The 15,245-nt window shown below is 34.3% G+C and overlaps 5 protein-coding genes across 5 annotated transcripts; 2 read left to right on the top strand and 3 right to left on the bottom strand.

Annotated features, from left to right (window-relative positions):
* Positions 1-1,776: 1,776 nt before the first annotated feature.
* M431DRAFT_102451 (hypothetical protein) lies at positions 1,777-1,983 on the bottom strand (the record flags this gene model as incomplete). The annotated part of the gene is made up of 1 exon (XM_024911439.1): positions 1,777-1,983. A coding segment is annotated over one exon (207 nt), but the record flags the coding sequence as incomplete, so codon positions are not given.
* Positions 1,984-2,863: 880 nt separating this feature from the next.
* On the top strand, positions 2,864-3,371 carry M431DRAFT_157431 (hypothetical protein). Its single transcript, XM_024912972.1, has 3 exons — positions 2,864-2,982; positions 3,036-3,049; positions 3,108-3,371. The coding sequence occupies exons 1-3, from the start codon at positions 2,951-2,953 to the stop codon at positions 3,287-3,289; spliced, it is 228 nt and encodes a 75-aa protein (XP_024767031.1). The 5' UTR covers positions 2,864-2,950; the 3' UTR covers positions 3,290-3,371.
* Positions 3,372-3,638: 267 nt separating this feature from the next.
* On the bottom strand, positions 3,639-5,293 carry M431DRAFT_102452 (hypothetical protein; the record flags this gene model as incomplete). Its single annotated transcript, XM_024911440.1, has 5 exons — positions 3,639-4,184; positions 4,250-4,458; positions 4,513-4,606; positions 4,657-4,982; positions 5,062-5,293. The coding sequence occupies 5 exons, from the start codon at positions 5,291-5,293 to the stop codon at positions 3,639-3,641; spliced, it is 1,407 nt and encodes a 468-aa protein (XP_024767030.1).
* A 1,365-nt stretch (positions 5,294-6,658) lies between these two features.
* M431DRAFT_514418 (hypothetical protein) lies at positions 6,659-10,878 on the top strand. Its single transcript, XM_024920229.1, has 16 exons — positions 6,659-6,890; positions 6,963-7,127; positions 7,185-7,293; positions 7,341-7,427; positions 7,488-7,836; positions 7,894-8,168; positions 8,224-8,391; positions 8,463-8,600; positions 8,654-8,689; positions 8,745-8,949; positions 8,999-9,273; positions 9,340-9,556; positions 9,606-10,017; positions 10,073-10,197; positions 10,253-10,653; positions 10,710-10,878. The coding sequence occupies exons 1-16, from the start codon at positions 6,702-6,704 to the stop codon at positions 10,745-10,747; spliced, it is 3,189 nt and encodes a 1,062-aa protein (XP_024767029.1). The 5' UTR covers positions 6,659-6,701; the 3' UTR covers positions 10,748-10,878.
* Positions 10,879-13,885: 3,007 nt separating this feature from the next.
* Positions 13,886-14,035, bottom strand: M431DRAFT_102456 (hypothetical protein; the record flags this gene model as incomplete). The annotated part of the gene is made up of 1 exon (XM_024911441.1): positions 13,886-14,035. A coding segment is annotated over one exon (150 nt), but the record flags the coding sequence as incomplete, so codon positions are not given.
* Positions 14,036-15,245: the final 1,210 nt, after the last annotated feature.

Genomic DNA, 15,245 nt, shown 5'->3' with positions numbered 1-15,245 from the left:
TTATATAAAAAATTAAAAATATAATTAAAATTTATTTAAAAATATATAAAATATTATATAAATAAAAATAAAATTAAAAAACTAAACTTTTAAAAAAAGAATATAATTTACTTATTTTAATATATATAAGGTTATAAAATATTAAATATTAAAATAAATTAATTAAATAATAAATTTAATTTTAGAAAAATTAATTTATTTAAAAATTTTAAAAAAAAAATAGTATTAATTATAAATTAAAAATATTAAAAGGTATATAACTAAAATACTTTATATTTTATATATTACTTTTAGAGAAAGTGTAAATTAATAAAGTAATAGAAAGATTAATTTTAAATAAAATTATTATTATTAAAAAAAAAAAAAAATTTAAAAATATTTTAGTAATATAAAAAAACTTAAAAAAAAGTAATAAAATAAAATACTAAGTTAAATAAAAAGAATATAATTTAATTTATAATATATAAAAACCTATTAAAAGCTTTAATATAATAAAACTAATTTAAGATTTTTAAAAAAATTTAAAATTATATTTAAAACTTTTAATACTAGTTACTTAATAAATAAAAAATTAACCTAAGTAAAAAAAAAAAGTATATAAGTTTTTTTTAATAATATAAAAAAACCTAAATTTTTAAACTTTAAATTAATACCTAAGGAAGGTTAATTTATATTATTAAAAATACTTAATAGTTATAAATTTAATACTATTACTTATTTTATAATTATTTTAGTATTTACCTTAATTATTTTATAATAAAATAATTTATTACCTTACTTTTTTACTTTTTTATATATTTTTTAAATATATAATAAATAACTTATTACTTTTACTAACTTTAATTATAATTTAATTATTTAAGTATTTAAAAAATTAAAATACTCCTTAGCTTCTTTTTCTTTATACTTTAAAAAATACTTTTAAGCTATTACTTTTTTAATTAAAAAGGGAAATTAATTATTACTAAATTAAAAAATTAAAATTACTTATAAATATTTATAATAAAAACATTATTATAAGATTTCTTTACCTTTACGTAATTTCTATAATAANAAGAAGTTTTAAAAATTATATACGTAAACTTAAAATAATAATAATAAGTATAAGGTATATTTACTATTATTTTAGAAGTTAATATATACTTTATAAAAAATTTTTTTTATATTTTTATAAGCTTTTATAAATAAATTAAATATAATAAAAATAAAAGGAAAATATACTTTATAAAAATTATATATTATAGCTTAATTAAGTATAAGGCTTTATTAAGTCTTAAAGGTAAAATTAATACAAAAAGAAATATTATATTATAATTTAATTTAATAAAGATATAAAGGAAAAGTACTTATAATAATTATTAATTAAATAGTTAATAATAAGAAAAAGTAATAGAATTTAACGCTTTTATAATTAAAGTAACTTATATAAGTACTTTTAATACTTTAAAAAATAATAAGTTATAATACTTTTTATAAAATAACTAAATATATAAAATTTAATTTTTTATACTTTTTAAATAACTTAAATAAATAGTTATTAATAAAATATTAAAATTAAATATAAACTAAATTTTTATTATATTTTACTTACTTTATAATTATATTTACTTAAAGCTACTTCCTATTCTTTTTATTAATATAAACTAATTAACCTTAGCTTATTACCTTAAGAACTTACCTTATATTAGTTAAGTATTAGGTTAAGATATTATATATAGTTAAATTAATTATAAAGAGAATTTAAGTAAAGAAGTATATAAATTAACCAAAGTCCTTTTAGTATTTTAATAAAATATATTTCTCTCCTACTCCTAGGGTTATTTTTAAAAACTTAAGTAGATTTATAATAACTATATAGTAATTTAATCTTATATTAAAGGTATATTTAACTTTAATTAACGTAGGGTAATTTATAAAGACTAAATTAATATATTTCCTTAAGTACTTTATAAGTATATTTATTAATACTAGGAAAAGATTATACCCTTTTATTTATTTTATAATTTTATTACCTACTAAGTCTAAGCTTTTACCTAGGTCTTAGAGCTAGTAAAAAATATTAAAGTTACTAATAATAATTAAGTAAAGCAGGGGGGGGCCTTATTTAGTAAAGGTTTCTATAGCTAAGTTTATTAAAGCTTTTTAATAAATATTAATAATAATATATTTATATACTTTTATTTAGTAAATATATTTATTCTTTAAGCCTAAGGAAAAAAGTTATTTACTAAGGAGGTTTAAGGAGATTTTAATAAATATAAAAACTAAGGGTTTAGTATTTCTTTAATTATTTAAGGAGTTATATACTTAATATTTAAGGTAATTCTTAGTTTATTTTTTATTTAAAACCTTATTTTATTAAGTATAAGCTCCTAGATTAGTATAATATTATTGTTACTTTCTTATATTAATAATAAGGTAATATTTTAGTATAGACTATATTTTTTAATATTAGCTTAAAAGATTTTAAGGCTAGTGTTTTTTCAGCAGCTGCAACGGGGCCTACTGCTTATAAGCTTACGTCAGGGGGTTTATTAGCGCCCGTAGGGGTATCCTTTATATTTTCATCCTCCTTATCCTCTCCGTTGTTAGACCCGGTTACATACACCGCCGACCTGGCGGGTAAGGTTACCAGGGGGGAGTCCTCCTTATCTAAGTTGACTTCCACTATGACTTTCTTCGCGGGGGGCTAGGTAAGGGGTTGCGGCGCCGAGCTAGATTAGATGCTTGAGGAATTTGCCTGAGCCAACGTTACATTTTTCTCATGATGATTAAAAGAGTGGTAGCTAACATTCCGTACATAGCCACTAGATTTTCGTCTATAAATTACATTACTTCTGCTCTAAAGACTGCTAGAAAAGTTCTCAAACTTCCCAAGGCTTCCAAAAACTTCCAATTTCTATTACAACCAGTTCTTAATATTTCACCGAGCTTCAGTTTATTATTCACAATGCGCTCTTTAGCCTTCATTACCGCCCTCAGGTGAGCACACATCTAGTTCTATGTATTTCAATTCATGATACTAATATCACTAGTCTTTCGATCTACGGTTTGTGATCAATGGAATGTTGTTTTAATATACTCGCTATATGCTAATTACATCGCAGGATGCATGGCGGAATCTGGTGGCTATCCGGGAAATCCATGTGAACGGGTCGGCGCTAAATGCGACCCCGTTGTCCAAAACTTTTGCCAAGGCAAGTTCGACGCTACAGTTGAGTTGCCATGTGGCCCTCATGGATTTGTTGGCGTTGGCTGTTGCTGGCATGGGCCTCCTCCTCCAAAGTGAAACCTGTATGACGGGCAGGTCTGCGTGCATGGAAGTTAGGAGATAGTTGGATTATAGTTGAGAGATTGACTTCTATCTGAGGAATAAAAAAAAATGAAATAAAAAAAATGAAACATTATAAGTAGTGCCGTTGTATATTATCCCTTGTTAAATGCTTCAACTTAAACCTATTTATGCAAATATAACAACTGGGTAACATTGTTGAATAAGGAAACACTAGTCCGATCTACCTACGTGGATCACATAGATTTTACATAAATAAGAGGTTCTGGCTCCCGACTTCTTGACTAGATAACTAAGACCTTTCAATTCAGGCTGAAATGGATAGCGTTGGATAGTATTGAGGTTATTAAAGACTAGTCTTACTTTTATCCCCATTCGCGTCGAGACCATTCTCCCTATCAATCTGCATCAAAATATCCGTTGGACAGAGTATCCGAGATAAACTCCTGCCAGATTTAAACTTGGTCACTCCAGCATCATCATAGGCCAAACTCATTACTTTTTCTGGGCACATGACGTACTCTGGCAGTGAGTGTACCCCCTCTTTCACCCATTGCCAACCCCGGTCCTCATTTGGTGGTTGAGGTTTCCATCCTCGTATTGGTACCGGGTCCCAAGACCTGACCTTTTCTTCGCGAATCCGAACCATAGGATGAAAGTACTCATTAGTGGCACCATCAGTACCGTCACCTGGATCCCTTGGATAGCCTCCAGGAGTGCGATCTTGTTTCCCGAGAAGTCGGAAGAATGCACCCTGTATCCCAGAGAAGTCGCTCACGATGGGCCCACACCCCCAACTAATCGTGAGTCTGTCCATCGCGAGCCGATGCTCTTCAACGACGGTGTTGATGGCGAACTGTTGGAACGTGAGCATCCTAGAGACGTTGTCTACCTAAGATAGGACGAGTGAGTTAGCAAACCTACGTCTGGCAAACGACTAGAATATGTAAAGCTTACCATCCACGCAAATGTGTTGTCTCCAATTTCCCCGTAATCTCCTGCAGTTGGTCGAGATTCTGCTTGCCCACCAATATTTCCATGCACGCCTGGGAACCAGCATTGCTGCAGCTCCTTTGCAGGACTATGGGCAGTCTTGTGCCAAAGGGTAGGAGGAAAGGTCAATCGTTGTTCGTCAATGGCAAGAGCTTGGAAGGCATAATCTACGCCTAATCGCGGCATGTTAGCTCTTGGAAATATCTTAAGCGATTCATAATACTTACGTTCTGATAAATTGGTGTTGTGGAAAGTATATTCCTTGTTGATAGGAATGCCAACCTTCGTCAGCCATTTTACGAAGCCCAACTCGGGAATTCCCTGGCCCCAGATGTCAGCCATGATAACCGTTAACCAACTTGCATACTTACGAGAGCGCCAACGGTGTCCCAAACGCCAATTACTTTGACCGTGACGTCGGATAACCCCAATTCCTTGTGATGATCGAGGTACCAGGTCGAGAGTCTAAATGGCCTGCCGCTTATATTTTGGCGATATGCCTGCCACATTTCCGAAAACCGTGACATGTGCACTGGGGAGATGACACCCACATCGCAAACAAGCCCAGCAACAGAACGAGCCGTAAAGGCCCCACGCGAAAAACCAAAAAAGAAAAGCTCGTCTCCGGGTTCATAGTTATTAGCTATAAATTCATAGGCCTGACAAATATCGTTGTCAAGACCCCATCCCAAACCGCCTGCAAACCCAAGGGTGAAGGGGAAAAGTTAGTTAAATGTCCTCTGAGTCGGTATAATATGTCTCGGAGTGAGACTCACCATATATTGCCTTCTGTAAAGGAAGGTCTCCTGAGCCGAGACCTGACTGATAATACACGATTTGTTCAACTTTGAAGCCATCTTCATCAATTCCTGTCTGAGCAAGCGCTCTAGCAATCCTGGCGACATTGGACGGTTTGGACGAATCGCCCAGGTTGGACGCAAGCCATGTGCCGTCGGCACAGACTATGATGCGCTTATATGTCGCTAACTTGGCAGTGTCAGGTTCCATAGTATGATTGATTTGACCACAACCAGACGCAGACAGCATCTGGGACACAATCTGCTATAAATAGGACTTGATGATAGAACTCTTGCAAAATCGAGAAATTCACTAAAATCAATCAAGTCAGGAAATTGACCTATTTGCTATTTGCCTATTGCAAAAGGAAATTTTCGGAAGTAACGGACCGTCCGCTGGATAAGCCTGATAGGCTTGATAACCTAGAACTCGGAAATGGGAATATAGGAATGCATTTTAAACCTTATTCTAACACTCGCTAATATCTTCAGAACCATTTGTAATTTAAATAAAAGTATAATACCATTAGAAAGCCCTGATTTTGTAACGATCCGTTATACCGTTAAGCCAACAGGGCAAAAGATTAGGCCAATAATCACTATTGTAGCAATTACTGTAACGGAACCAGCGTCTTATAAGGGATCTATCTGTTACGGTAAACCAGGCCGTGACAGATTTCAGGAACTTTAAGTTTATTAGAGTTTTTATAGGATTTCTAATACCTAAAAGCAGGGAATAGAGATAAAAGAGTGATTTCTAGCTTGGTTTGTATTAGAAGCTTGAAAAGCTAATTGATTATAGTACAACCTTCTAAACTAAATCTTTGCTATTATCCTTATATTCTTATATTATCCTTATATTCTTATAATTAGCTTTTAGTCTTAAAATTCTCCTAAGGGTATATACTTGAGAAATATTATAAGAACTATTGGATTGCAAGATAGGCTTTAGCATGTAAAGAAATACCTAGAGAATGTAGCAAGGCAGAAAACTTTATGAAAGCCTCATGATATAGAGAAACGCCTATAGACTATAGCGGGATAAATAAGCTTTAGTATGTGAAGAATTTTTTCCTAGCCATGCTTTCTTGGCTTATAGCAGAATTCTAATTTGAGTTATACTAGTTAACAAGTTAACAAGTTACAAATTCCTTTCCAATTGGTTAACTGAATCGTCTCGAGGGGGCTTTGAATATGTAATATTGAAGAAATTTGAGCCGGCAATTGTGAAAAGATCGGGTAGTGCGGGGTACTATACTTTGGTTATTTCTCTGTCTTTTATTCTCCGTGCGTTGGAATTTTGATGACGTTTTGTAGCTTCGTTAGATCGATCTTCGATACCCTAGGTGCTATTAGTGAATGATGGAATGCTTGGGTTGCGTCATTTCAACGCTAGGGTGCATCGCCACTTATGTTAATTATGTATTGTTTGCGGCGGCTGTTGATGACGAAAGCCATCCATTTTCAAACGACGCCGGGCAATGTGTATTGTATGTCTTTGCTAGTAAAGAGGGAGTTACTAATGATTGAATGAATATATTAACCAAACATAAGCACGAATAACTCAGCCTTTTAACTTCTCTATTTATCATGTTCCTTTACTCTGGCATCCGAGCAAAATGGACACGTCTGGCCAAGATAGGCTTCAGCAGAAGGGAGGAGTGTTTCCTAACCTTCTTAAGATCCTAGGAGAAGCTCAACGCGATCTTCTTAGCCAATCAACCCGTATTGTACCGGATTTGAAACTCCTTAGCAGTATCAAAGATGTTATTACTGCGGGCGGCCAAATTAATGATCGCAAGTACCTCGTAAGTGATCCGAAACCCGAGATATTAACGGCCAAGACATTGAGACATTAATCAACATATTTTCCAAATAAGGTTGAAAACATCATCCAAGTTGCCGCATCTCTTCCAAATACGTCCATACTTCGAGGCGATCTTAATGCAGCGTTCATAGGCACCTTATGGCGTAACCTACAGCATCCACCAATGTCATACCTCGGCGATGAATTTAGATACCGTACTGCTGATGGGTCCAATAACGTAAGTTTTCCGTTTTGCGAACGCCGAACTCCGTGATCTAAATCGTAATATTTACAGAACATCACATATCCCAAACTCGGTGCGGCAGGAAGCCATTACGCTCGAAGCGTCGCCCCACAGCGCCCAAAGCCTCTTAATCTTCCCGACCCATCAGTTATTTTTGACAGTAAGGCAAATGTCCATTATGAATAGAAACGAGTTTGACGTGGCTAGGTCTTATGGCGCGCAAGAAGCCGATGAAGGAACACCCAACCAAGGTCTCCAGTAGCCTGTTTCACTTTGCCACCCTCATCATCCATGGTAACAGAGCATCCTATCAAATACTACGGTAGTTTGAAATGATCTAATTGTTTGATACAGACCTTTTCCGTACCGACGAGATAGACAGTACTAGGTTGAAGAATTCATCCTACCTTGATTTGAGCCCTCTGTATGGCAATAATGAGGATGAACAAAAGAAAGTCCGTACATTCAAGGACGGCTTGTTGAAAAAAGACACATTTGCCGAAAGCAGACTTCTCAGTCAGCCTCCCGGTGTTTGTGCTCTCGTTATCGTCTTCAATCGCTTCCACAACTACGTCGTTCAGGAGCTAGCCACTATCAACGAGCAGGGGCGCTTCAGTATACCAACTGGGATTGCTGAAAATGACCCTAGATACGGCCAGGCTCAGTTGAAACGTGACAATGACCTATTCCAGACTGGAAGACTGTATGTTACTAATACACAAGCCTTATCAGTGTAATGCCACTAACCTCTCTGCTCTAGTATCACCTGTGGTCTATATGTCAATGTCATTTTGAATGACTATCTTCGAACAATTCTTAATCTCAACCGCAATCCAGTCAATTCAGATTGGAAGCTTGACCCTCGTGAGGATTTCGATAACGTCTTTGACATGGAAGGGACCCCTCGAGGAATTGGTAACCAAGTCAGCATCGAGTTTAATATGATCTACAGATGGCACAGTGCTATAAGTGCTCAGGATGAGAAGTGGACGAATGATCTATTTCACAAAATCTTCGGAGCTGACGTCAACATTGGTGAGTCATAAACGTTCCCATAGCCGCAGCCTTTGCTCACTAGGTTATTGCTTAGATGATTTGCCTATCGATACATTCCTACGAGGTATTCGCAAGTGGACCAAGGCTATACCTCAAGATCCTGAGAAGTGGACCTTTTGCGGCTTAGAGAGGAATAGTGATGGAAGTTTCCCAGACGAACAACTCGTTGAGATTGTCCAAGACGCGACTGAGAGTGTGGCAGGTATGTAATCTTTACCCGATGGGCATTCCTTTCCCTAGCTCCGTCGACTCACTTATCGTGATGCTGTTTAGGGGCTTTTGGGGCTCAAAATGTACCCGCCATCCTAAAAGTTGTGGAAATGTATGGGATTGAGCAAGGGCGCGAGTGGGGACTGGCGTCACTGAATGAACTCAGACAATTCTTCAAACTAGAGCCCTATTCTTCGTTTGGTATGTGGACATCTGTTCCACCTTTGCAAAATTCATTCACTAATAGTCTTTAGCGGACGTGACCACGGATCCCTCTATTGCTGAAGCTCGTAGGATGAATGATTTCTGATGAAATGGACCTCCCATGCTGACTTGATAACACAGTCGAAGCCCTCTATGGGCATCCTGACAACATCGAGCTCTATCCAGGACTATTGGCTGAGGATGCCAAAAAGCCAATGGTCCCGGGATCTGGACTTTGCCCGGGGTTTACAACCTCCTTTGCTATCCTTTCGGATGCTGTCGCCCTGGTTCGTGGAGACAGATTCTATACTGTTGACTACAATCCCTCGAACTTGACGAGCTTCGGGTGGGTAATCTTGATAACGTGGCTTGTATTGCTGCTAACATCAAGTCAGGTTTAATGAAGCTAGTTCCGATTATGATGTCGCCGGAGGCGGAGTGATGTACAAGCTCCTGATGAGGGCGTTCCCTGGCTGGTATCGAGCAAATAGTGTGTTCGCTCTGTATCCCTTTACTACCCCAGAAGGAAATAAGGAAATTTTCGATAAGCTCGGAACTTTGCACGGTCTAGACTTCAACAAGCCTACGTTCATTGGTCTTCCGAAACCGATAACCACCTGGCAAGGTGTTGTCAATGCACTGGAAAACCAGGCGCAATTCCGTGTACCTTGTCAGTTTCTCAACCCACCCAGACCCCTCTATTTAACCCATGCTGCTCCGACTAACAATTCCACAGGGGGTCCACATACATTTCAGCTCATTCACCATGACTATATGCTAAGCAGCGACACTCCCGCCAACGCACAGCAGAGAACCAAAGTCCAGAAGTGTTTGTACAGTCCCGAAAATGGCCTGGAACAGGTCAAGCAGTTTTATGAGCAGGTAACCGCGAATCTTATCCGCCAAAATAGTCGTAGGATTGGTGGTTCATACCAAATCGACGTGGTTAAAGAGTAAGTAGGCGATCGTGAATGACGCACATGATATGCTAAACGTGCCAAGCATAGGAAACATTGCGCATGCGACATTTGTGGGCCACTTCTTTAGTTTCCCGCTGAAGAGCAATGGGGAAGGATCAGATTACTACACAGAGGAGACACTGGCCGATGCGCTCCGTAACCTCTTCGGTTACGTCTTCCTCGACTTGGATACGACAAAGTCGTTCAAGAATCGCATTGTGGCTGCCAAAGAAACGAAGAGAATGGGAGAGGTGATGCAGGAGGTCGTCACTAACATCAAATCTAGACATTTCCCCTCGTTAAGACAGTTGTTTCATACAAATTCCGCCAATACTCTAGGCAGCTACGGGGAACAGCTCGTTGAAAGACTGCTCCATGCCGGGCAAAGTGTTGATGAGACCGTGTGGACAATCATCCCCACTGCAGCTGCCGCATCCGCCACTCAGGCCCAAGGCGTATGTATGCCTGATTAATTTTCAATAGTTACTTTTGTCTAATCCCAGATTATAGTGGGCTCAAATGATTGATTTGTACTTGTCCGACGACTACTACTCACATTGGACTGATATAAGGAAGCTTGCGCTGTCTAATGAGCCAGAGGCCTTTGAGAAGCTGAAGAAGTACGCTTTAGAAGGGTATGATACTCACTTCACACGATGTAACTGGGCGCGATCTGACTAAGAGAAATAGTTTCCGTTTGTCTACGCCAGCCTTTGGCTTGATTCGCATCACGAACGGTGACAAAGTAGAGGTTCAAGATGGCTCAGCCGTGGTGTCTGTTAGCACTGGAGACACCATATTTACTGACTTCATCACTGCTGGCCGTGATCCTTCTAAGTTCCCTGATCCGGACCAAATCAAATTAGATCGGCCAGATGAACTCTACATCCATCATGGCTGGGGACCTCACGCCTGTCTTGGACGTGCCATTGTCACTGTCGCGGCTGCCAGCATGCTCCGCGTGTGTGCGCGACTGAACAACTTCCGTCGGGCACCCGGTCCCGCTGGAGAAATGCAAAGCAAGACGGTCAATGGGGCCTTCAAAGTCTACCTTTCTGAAGATGGGAGCAAGTGGGGACCCTTCCCTACAAGTGAGTATAACTAGGTATTTTAACCGCAAGGTGAATTATACTAACTCCATTAATAGACAAAAAGGTTATTTTTGAGCGACTTGAGCAAAGTTGAACCTCACTTACGCCTCAATATATCCTAGTAAGTCTTAATTGAGTAGGGCAAAAAAGTTAGTGAAGGTATCGAGAAGCAATTACAGAAAATGATATAATGGTTGTAACTTATTAAGGTTCCAAGGTTCTTTTGAAATAATAAGTTATTAAGTAATAAATTCCTAAAGTATTAGTTTGAAACTAGTAGGTGTAATAAACCGGGGCCTATAGATTAGTATAGGTTAGCTGTTCCTAAAGGACAAACCTTAGAATAGTTCTAAGGTTTATATTAGCGAAGGCAGTTAAGTTAGTAGACGGGCAACTTATTATTAGCTGTAGAATAAAGTATCTAAATATTTAATTTAATTACTATATATTAATAAAACTAACTATTTAAGTATTTTAATAAGTAATATAAAGTAAACTTATATATTTAGTTATATATTCTAAAGTTAAGTAAAATTAATTATAATCCTAATTAATTTATTTATACATTAATTAAAATTAACGTTAATTTTCGTTAACCGTTTTTTAATTAATTATATATTTTAACGTTAGTCTAAGAGCGCCTACCCTATAGGCCCCTTATTATAACTATAAAAGTTAGGTTGTAATATAATTCTCCCCCTTTTATTAGTTTTATCCCTAAGACTAGGTAATCTAGTATATAAGTATTTATACCTTTATTTATAAATACTTTTTTTATTTTATTACTTATTTATTACTAAAATAACTTTCCGTATTTAAAAATCTACTAATTTAGTTAATTAAAAAAAAAAAAAAAACTTAATAAAAGTATAGTATTTACTATTTTTATATTATTATAATTTATTAAAATAAAGTTTTACTTTTATTATAAAAAGAAAAAATCTTAGTATTTAGCTTCTGAGGTTAACTTAAGTTACTACTTAAAGTATATTAAAAATTATAAATTTTATAAAGTATTTATTATACTTTAATAATTATTATATATTTTCTATTAGTATAACTAGCTTAATAGTAAAGTTAAAATTATTAAAAAGGAAATTATAAATTTTATAACTAAAGTTATTTATCTTTAGAAATAATATAAGAAATAATCTAAAAAGGTAGTATATATAGTATCTTAAGGTATTAATAATTTAATAAAACTAAAGTAATTAAAAAAGAAAAAGCATAAGGCGGAGGCTGCTCTTTAGGCTGTATTATTATTTATACCTAAGGATAAAGCTTATAGTTAAGCTTAAGGTTACGCCTGCAGTATAATAAAAAACCTAATTTAGGCTAATATAGCTTTATATAATAATAAAAAACCTTAATTTAGTATAATATAGCTGCTATACTTTATTTAACCTAGGGTAATTATTAATATAAGTATAATTATTTTTACTATAGCTATAATAAAATAAAAGGCTTTTTTAAACCTAAAGCTTTAAAAAAGTATAGTTTTTATAAAAGTATATTTTACTAAGGGGCTTATAAGTATTATTATTAATAATAAATTAAAAGTATACTTTACTAAAGGGTATAACGAACCAGGTCCTATAGGTACTATAGGTTAGCTATTTCCAAAGGACAAACCTTAGAGTGGTTCTATGGTTTATATTAGTAAAGCGATTAGGTCGGTAAACGGGCAATCTTATCACCAGCTAGTAATATAAATAAAAGTAAATATCTAAGTTCCAATTTGATTATATTATAAACGCTGTAATAACAACTGGCTATCTAAGTATTTTAATAAGTAACATAAAATAGACTTATATATCTAGTTATATATTCTGGATTATGTTAGAAAGCTGGCTTTCCTAGCTTTCCTATAGTGGATTATTTAGAAAGCTAGCTTTCCTAGCTTTCCTATTAGGGAATGTTAACAGTCCTGATTAGCCTGTCGGCCTATAGTTAATCCAGTTCCGGCCAACCTATTAGCCTATTATCGCAACCTTAAGAGTTAAGTCATAACACAATTCTCCCCCTCCTATTAGTCTTATCCTTAAGACCTAATTAAGGTAGTATATAAGTATCCACTCCTATCCTATTAGTAAGTACTGCAATCCTTTTTATTTTACCTCTGTTTTTTATTTCTTTATTATGGCTGATCGTAAGCGTAAGCGTGACAATAAACCTGTTTCTAAGCGAAAGAAAGAAGAGCGTAAAGGCCTTGCTAATACTATACTAGAAAATTCTATCCTCGTTATAAAATCATACACTTACTGCAAAAAGCAAGGCTGCAATTATATTACCTTAGAGGAAGATTCCCATCAGTATTTTTCTTATATTTAAAATCAAAAATCTTATTGCAAAGTATTTAGTCTTACCCTACAACAGATACGCAAGGTAGCAACTTATTATTTAAAATTAAATAAAAAGCTTAAAGAAGCGGAAGAGGCGTAGCTTAAGGCTGGTGCCCGAGTGAAACGTCTTTGTACTCAGAAACGTAAGTGGTTAAAGCGGATAAAGCAGGCTATTGCTCGTGGTATTAATAATTTAGAGGAATTGGAGCGTATTAAACGTAAGGAGCGGGAAGCGTAAGAAGCAGAGGCGGCTCGTCAGGCTAATACGTCGTTGCCTAATTTATCTAATCCTGTAACTCAGGGTTCTGCAGTTAACGCTATTAATTAAGATACTTTTAACCCTTCTTTACTAAACCTAGACTTTAGTGGAAGTTATTTATAAGGTCTTTTAAGTATTTAAGGTCCTTAATAGTTTGCTATAAGTTTTCTATTTTATTATAGCCTTTCTATTTTACTAGGTATTTAGTTTATTAAGTATTTTTATTAAATCTTATTATCTTAAGTTTCTTAACCTTATATTTAAGTTCTTTACTTTAAATAATAATTTCGTCTTATATAACTTTACCTATTTCTTTATCTACTAATACTTTTTCTAATAGTAAAATATAAAAATTCAGATATACAGTTCTTCCTTATTTTCCTAAGGCAAGTAGAAGGTCTATTTCGTAATTAATAGGTCCGATTTTCTTCGTGACTTTGTAAAGTCTAAGTTTCTTAAAATCGAGCTTATCGCTTAGCCTATTTATCTTAATGTTTAGCTACTTATCGTTTCACAAGTATTAAAGTAGGTAGACTATATCTCCCTCCTTAAAGGTTAGTCCTTTAATTTTTCTTATGTCTGCGAATTTAGCTATTTATTATTTAACAAATTTGAGTTATACTTGCAATTCTTAATATAGTTCTTTAAGTTTATCAGCTATAATAATAGCTTTACTAGTATTTTCTCCTTTAATAGGTGGCTGATGTAGATCTGGTTTAAACCTATAGTTTACGTAGAACGGTAAGTAGTTTATAGATTCTACTGGTGTACTATTATAGGATACTTAGGCAGTTAGTAAGTATTCTACCCAATCGTCTTAGTCAAAGTTAACGTAGTATTATAAGTAAGTTTTAATAATTTAGTTAATTTATTCTATTTATCTATCCGTCTATAGGTAATAAGCTATACTGGCTTTATATTTTAGTCTAATTTATACTATAAGTGATTACTAAAATTTTAACATAAATATTAATTCTCTATCGGAGATAATCTCGTTTGGTAGTCTATGGTTTATATAAATGTATTAGAAAAAGACGTAAGCTAAGTCTTCTGCAGAGCTTTTCTCTGTTACTAAGATAAAGTAGGCTATTTTTGAAAGTCAGTTAACTATTATAAAGATACTGTCCTAAGTATTATTAGTTATAGGTTCCTTTAAAAGTAGGAGCTTTATAATATAGTCGAACGTTATTGATTTCTAATTTCTAACTAGAACTAGTAAGGGTTATAGTTTTCCATAAGGAAGATAGTGTAATACCTTAGCTCGTCTATATATTATATATTCTAACACAACCTTCTGTACCCATTTCTTAATACTTTTAAATTTAAAATATTATGTAATCTACTATATGGTTTTTCTAATTCTACGGTGTTCGTTAAGCTTATGTATATAGACTAATTTTACCACTTTGCTTCATAAGTCTTCCGGTACCTAGATAAGTCTATCTAGTATCAGGTATCTAGTATCTATAGAAACACCTTCTAGGTATTATTTATTTTCCTAGTTCTTAACGTATTCCTTTATGTCGTTAATAATTAGATTGTCTATTTCGATTTAGTATATAATGTTAATTAATTGAATTACTAAGTTACTATACTGATTTTTCTTTAGTATTTATACTTTAACTTCCGGTATTTCTTAGAAGTGGTCTAGGTATCTGCTAAGTATATTAGCACATCCGTTATCTAATCCGCTATAGTATTTAATAATAAGCTTAAACTTGGAAAGTTGCTTATAGTACTTAACTTATCTGTAGGATAATTCTTATGTTATTATAAAGTAAGTAATATTCCAGTGATCTATAAGGATTATTACTAGAAATCAACTTCCTTTACAGTAATGTCTTTAATATTACTTACTAAGCGCTTAGTATATAGCTAGAAATTCTTTATTATAGATAGGATATCTGAGTTCTGGTCCGTGTAGTTTCTTAGAGAAATAGGCAATAGGCCTAAGTTTCCCTTTTTCATCTAGTTGGCTAAGTACTCCACCG

Source organism: Trichoderma harzianum (genome assembly GCF_003025095.1).
Source record: "Trichoderma harzianum CBS 226.95 unplaced genomic scaffold M431scaffold_76, whole genome shotgun sequence".
Lineage (NCBI taxonomy): Eukaryota > Fungi > Ascomycota > Sordariomycetes > Hypocreales > Hypocreaceae > Trichoderma > Trichoderma harzianum.
The sequence above is the reverse complement of the archived record's forward strand: the minus strand, read 5'-3'. Positions and strand labels throughout refer to the sequence as shown.

What these genes read in the sequence shown, in the direction of transcription:
- M431DRAFT_157431 (XM_024912972.1), top strand. Translation starts at nt 2,951, where the DNA reads ATGCGCTCTTTAGCCTTCATTACCGCCCTCAG.
- M431DRAFT_514418 (XM_024920229.1), top strand. Translation starts at nt 6,702, where the DNA reads ATGGACACGTCTGGCCAAGATAGGCTTCAGCAGAAGGGAGGAGTGTTT. An exon ending in TCCCTCTATTGCTGAAGCTC is followed by an intron (nt 8,690 to 8,744) that starts GTAGGATGAATG and finishes TTGATAACACAG; the next exon opens with TCGAAGCCCTCTATGGGCAT. An exon ending in CCGCCACTCAGGCCCAAGGC is followed by an intron (nt 10,018 to 10,072) that starts GTATGTATGCCT and finishes CCCAGATTATAG; the next exon opens with TGGGCTCAAATGATTGATTT.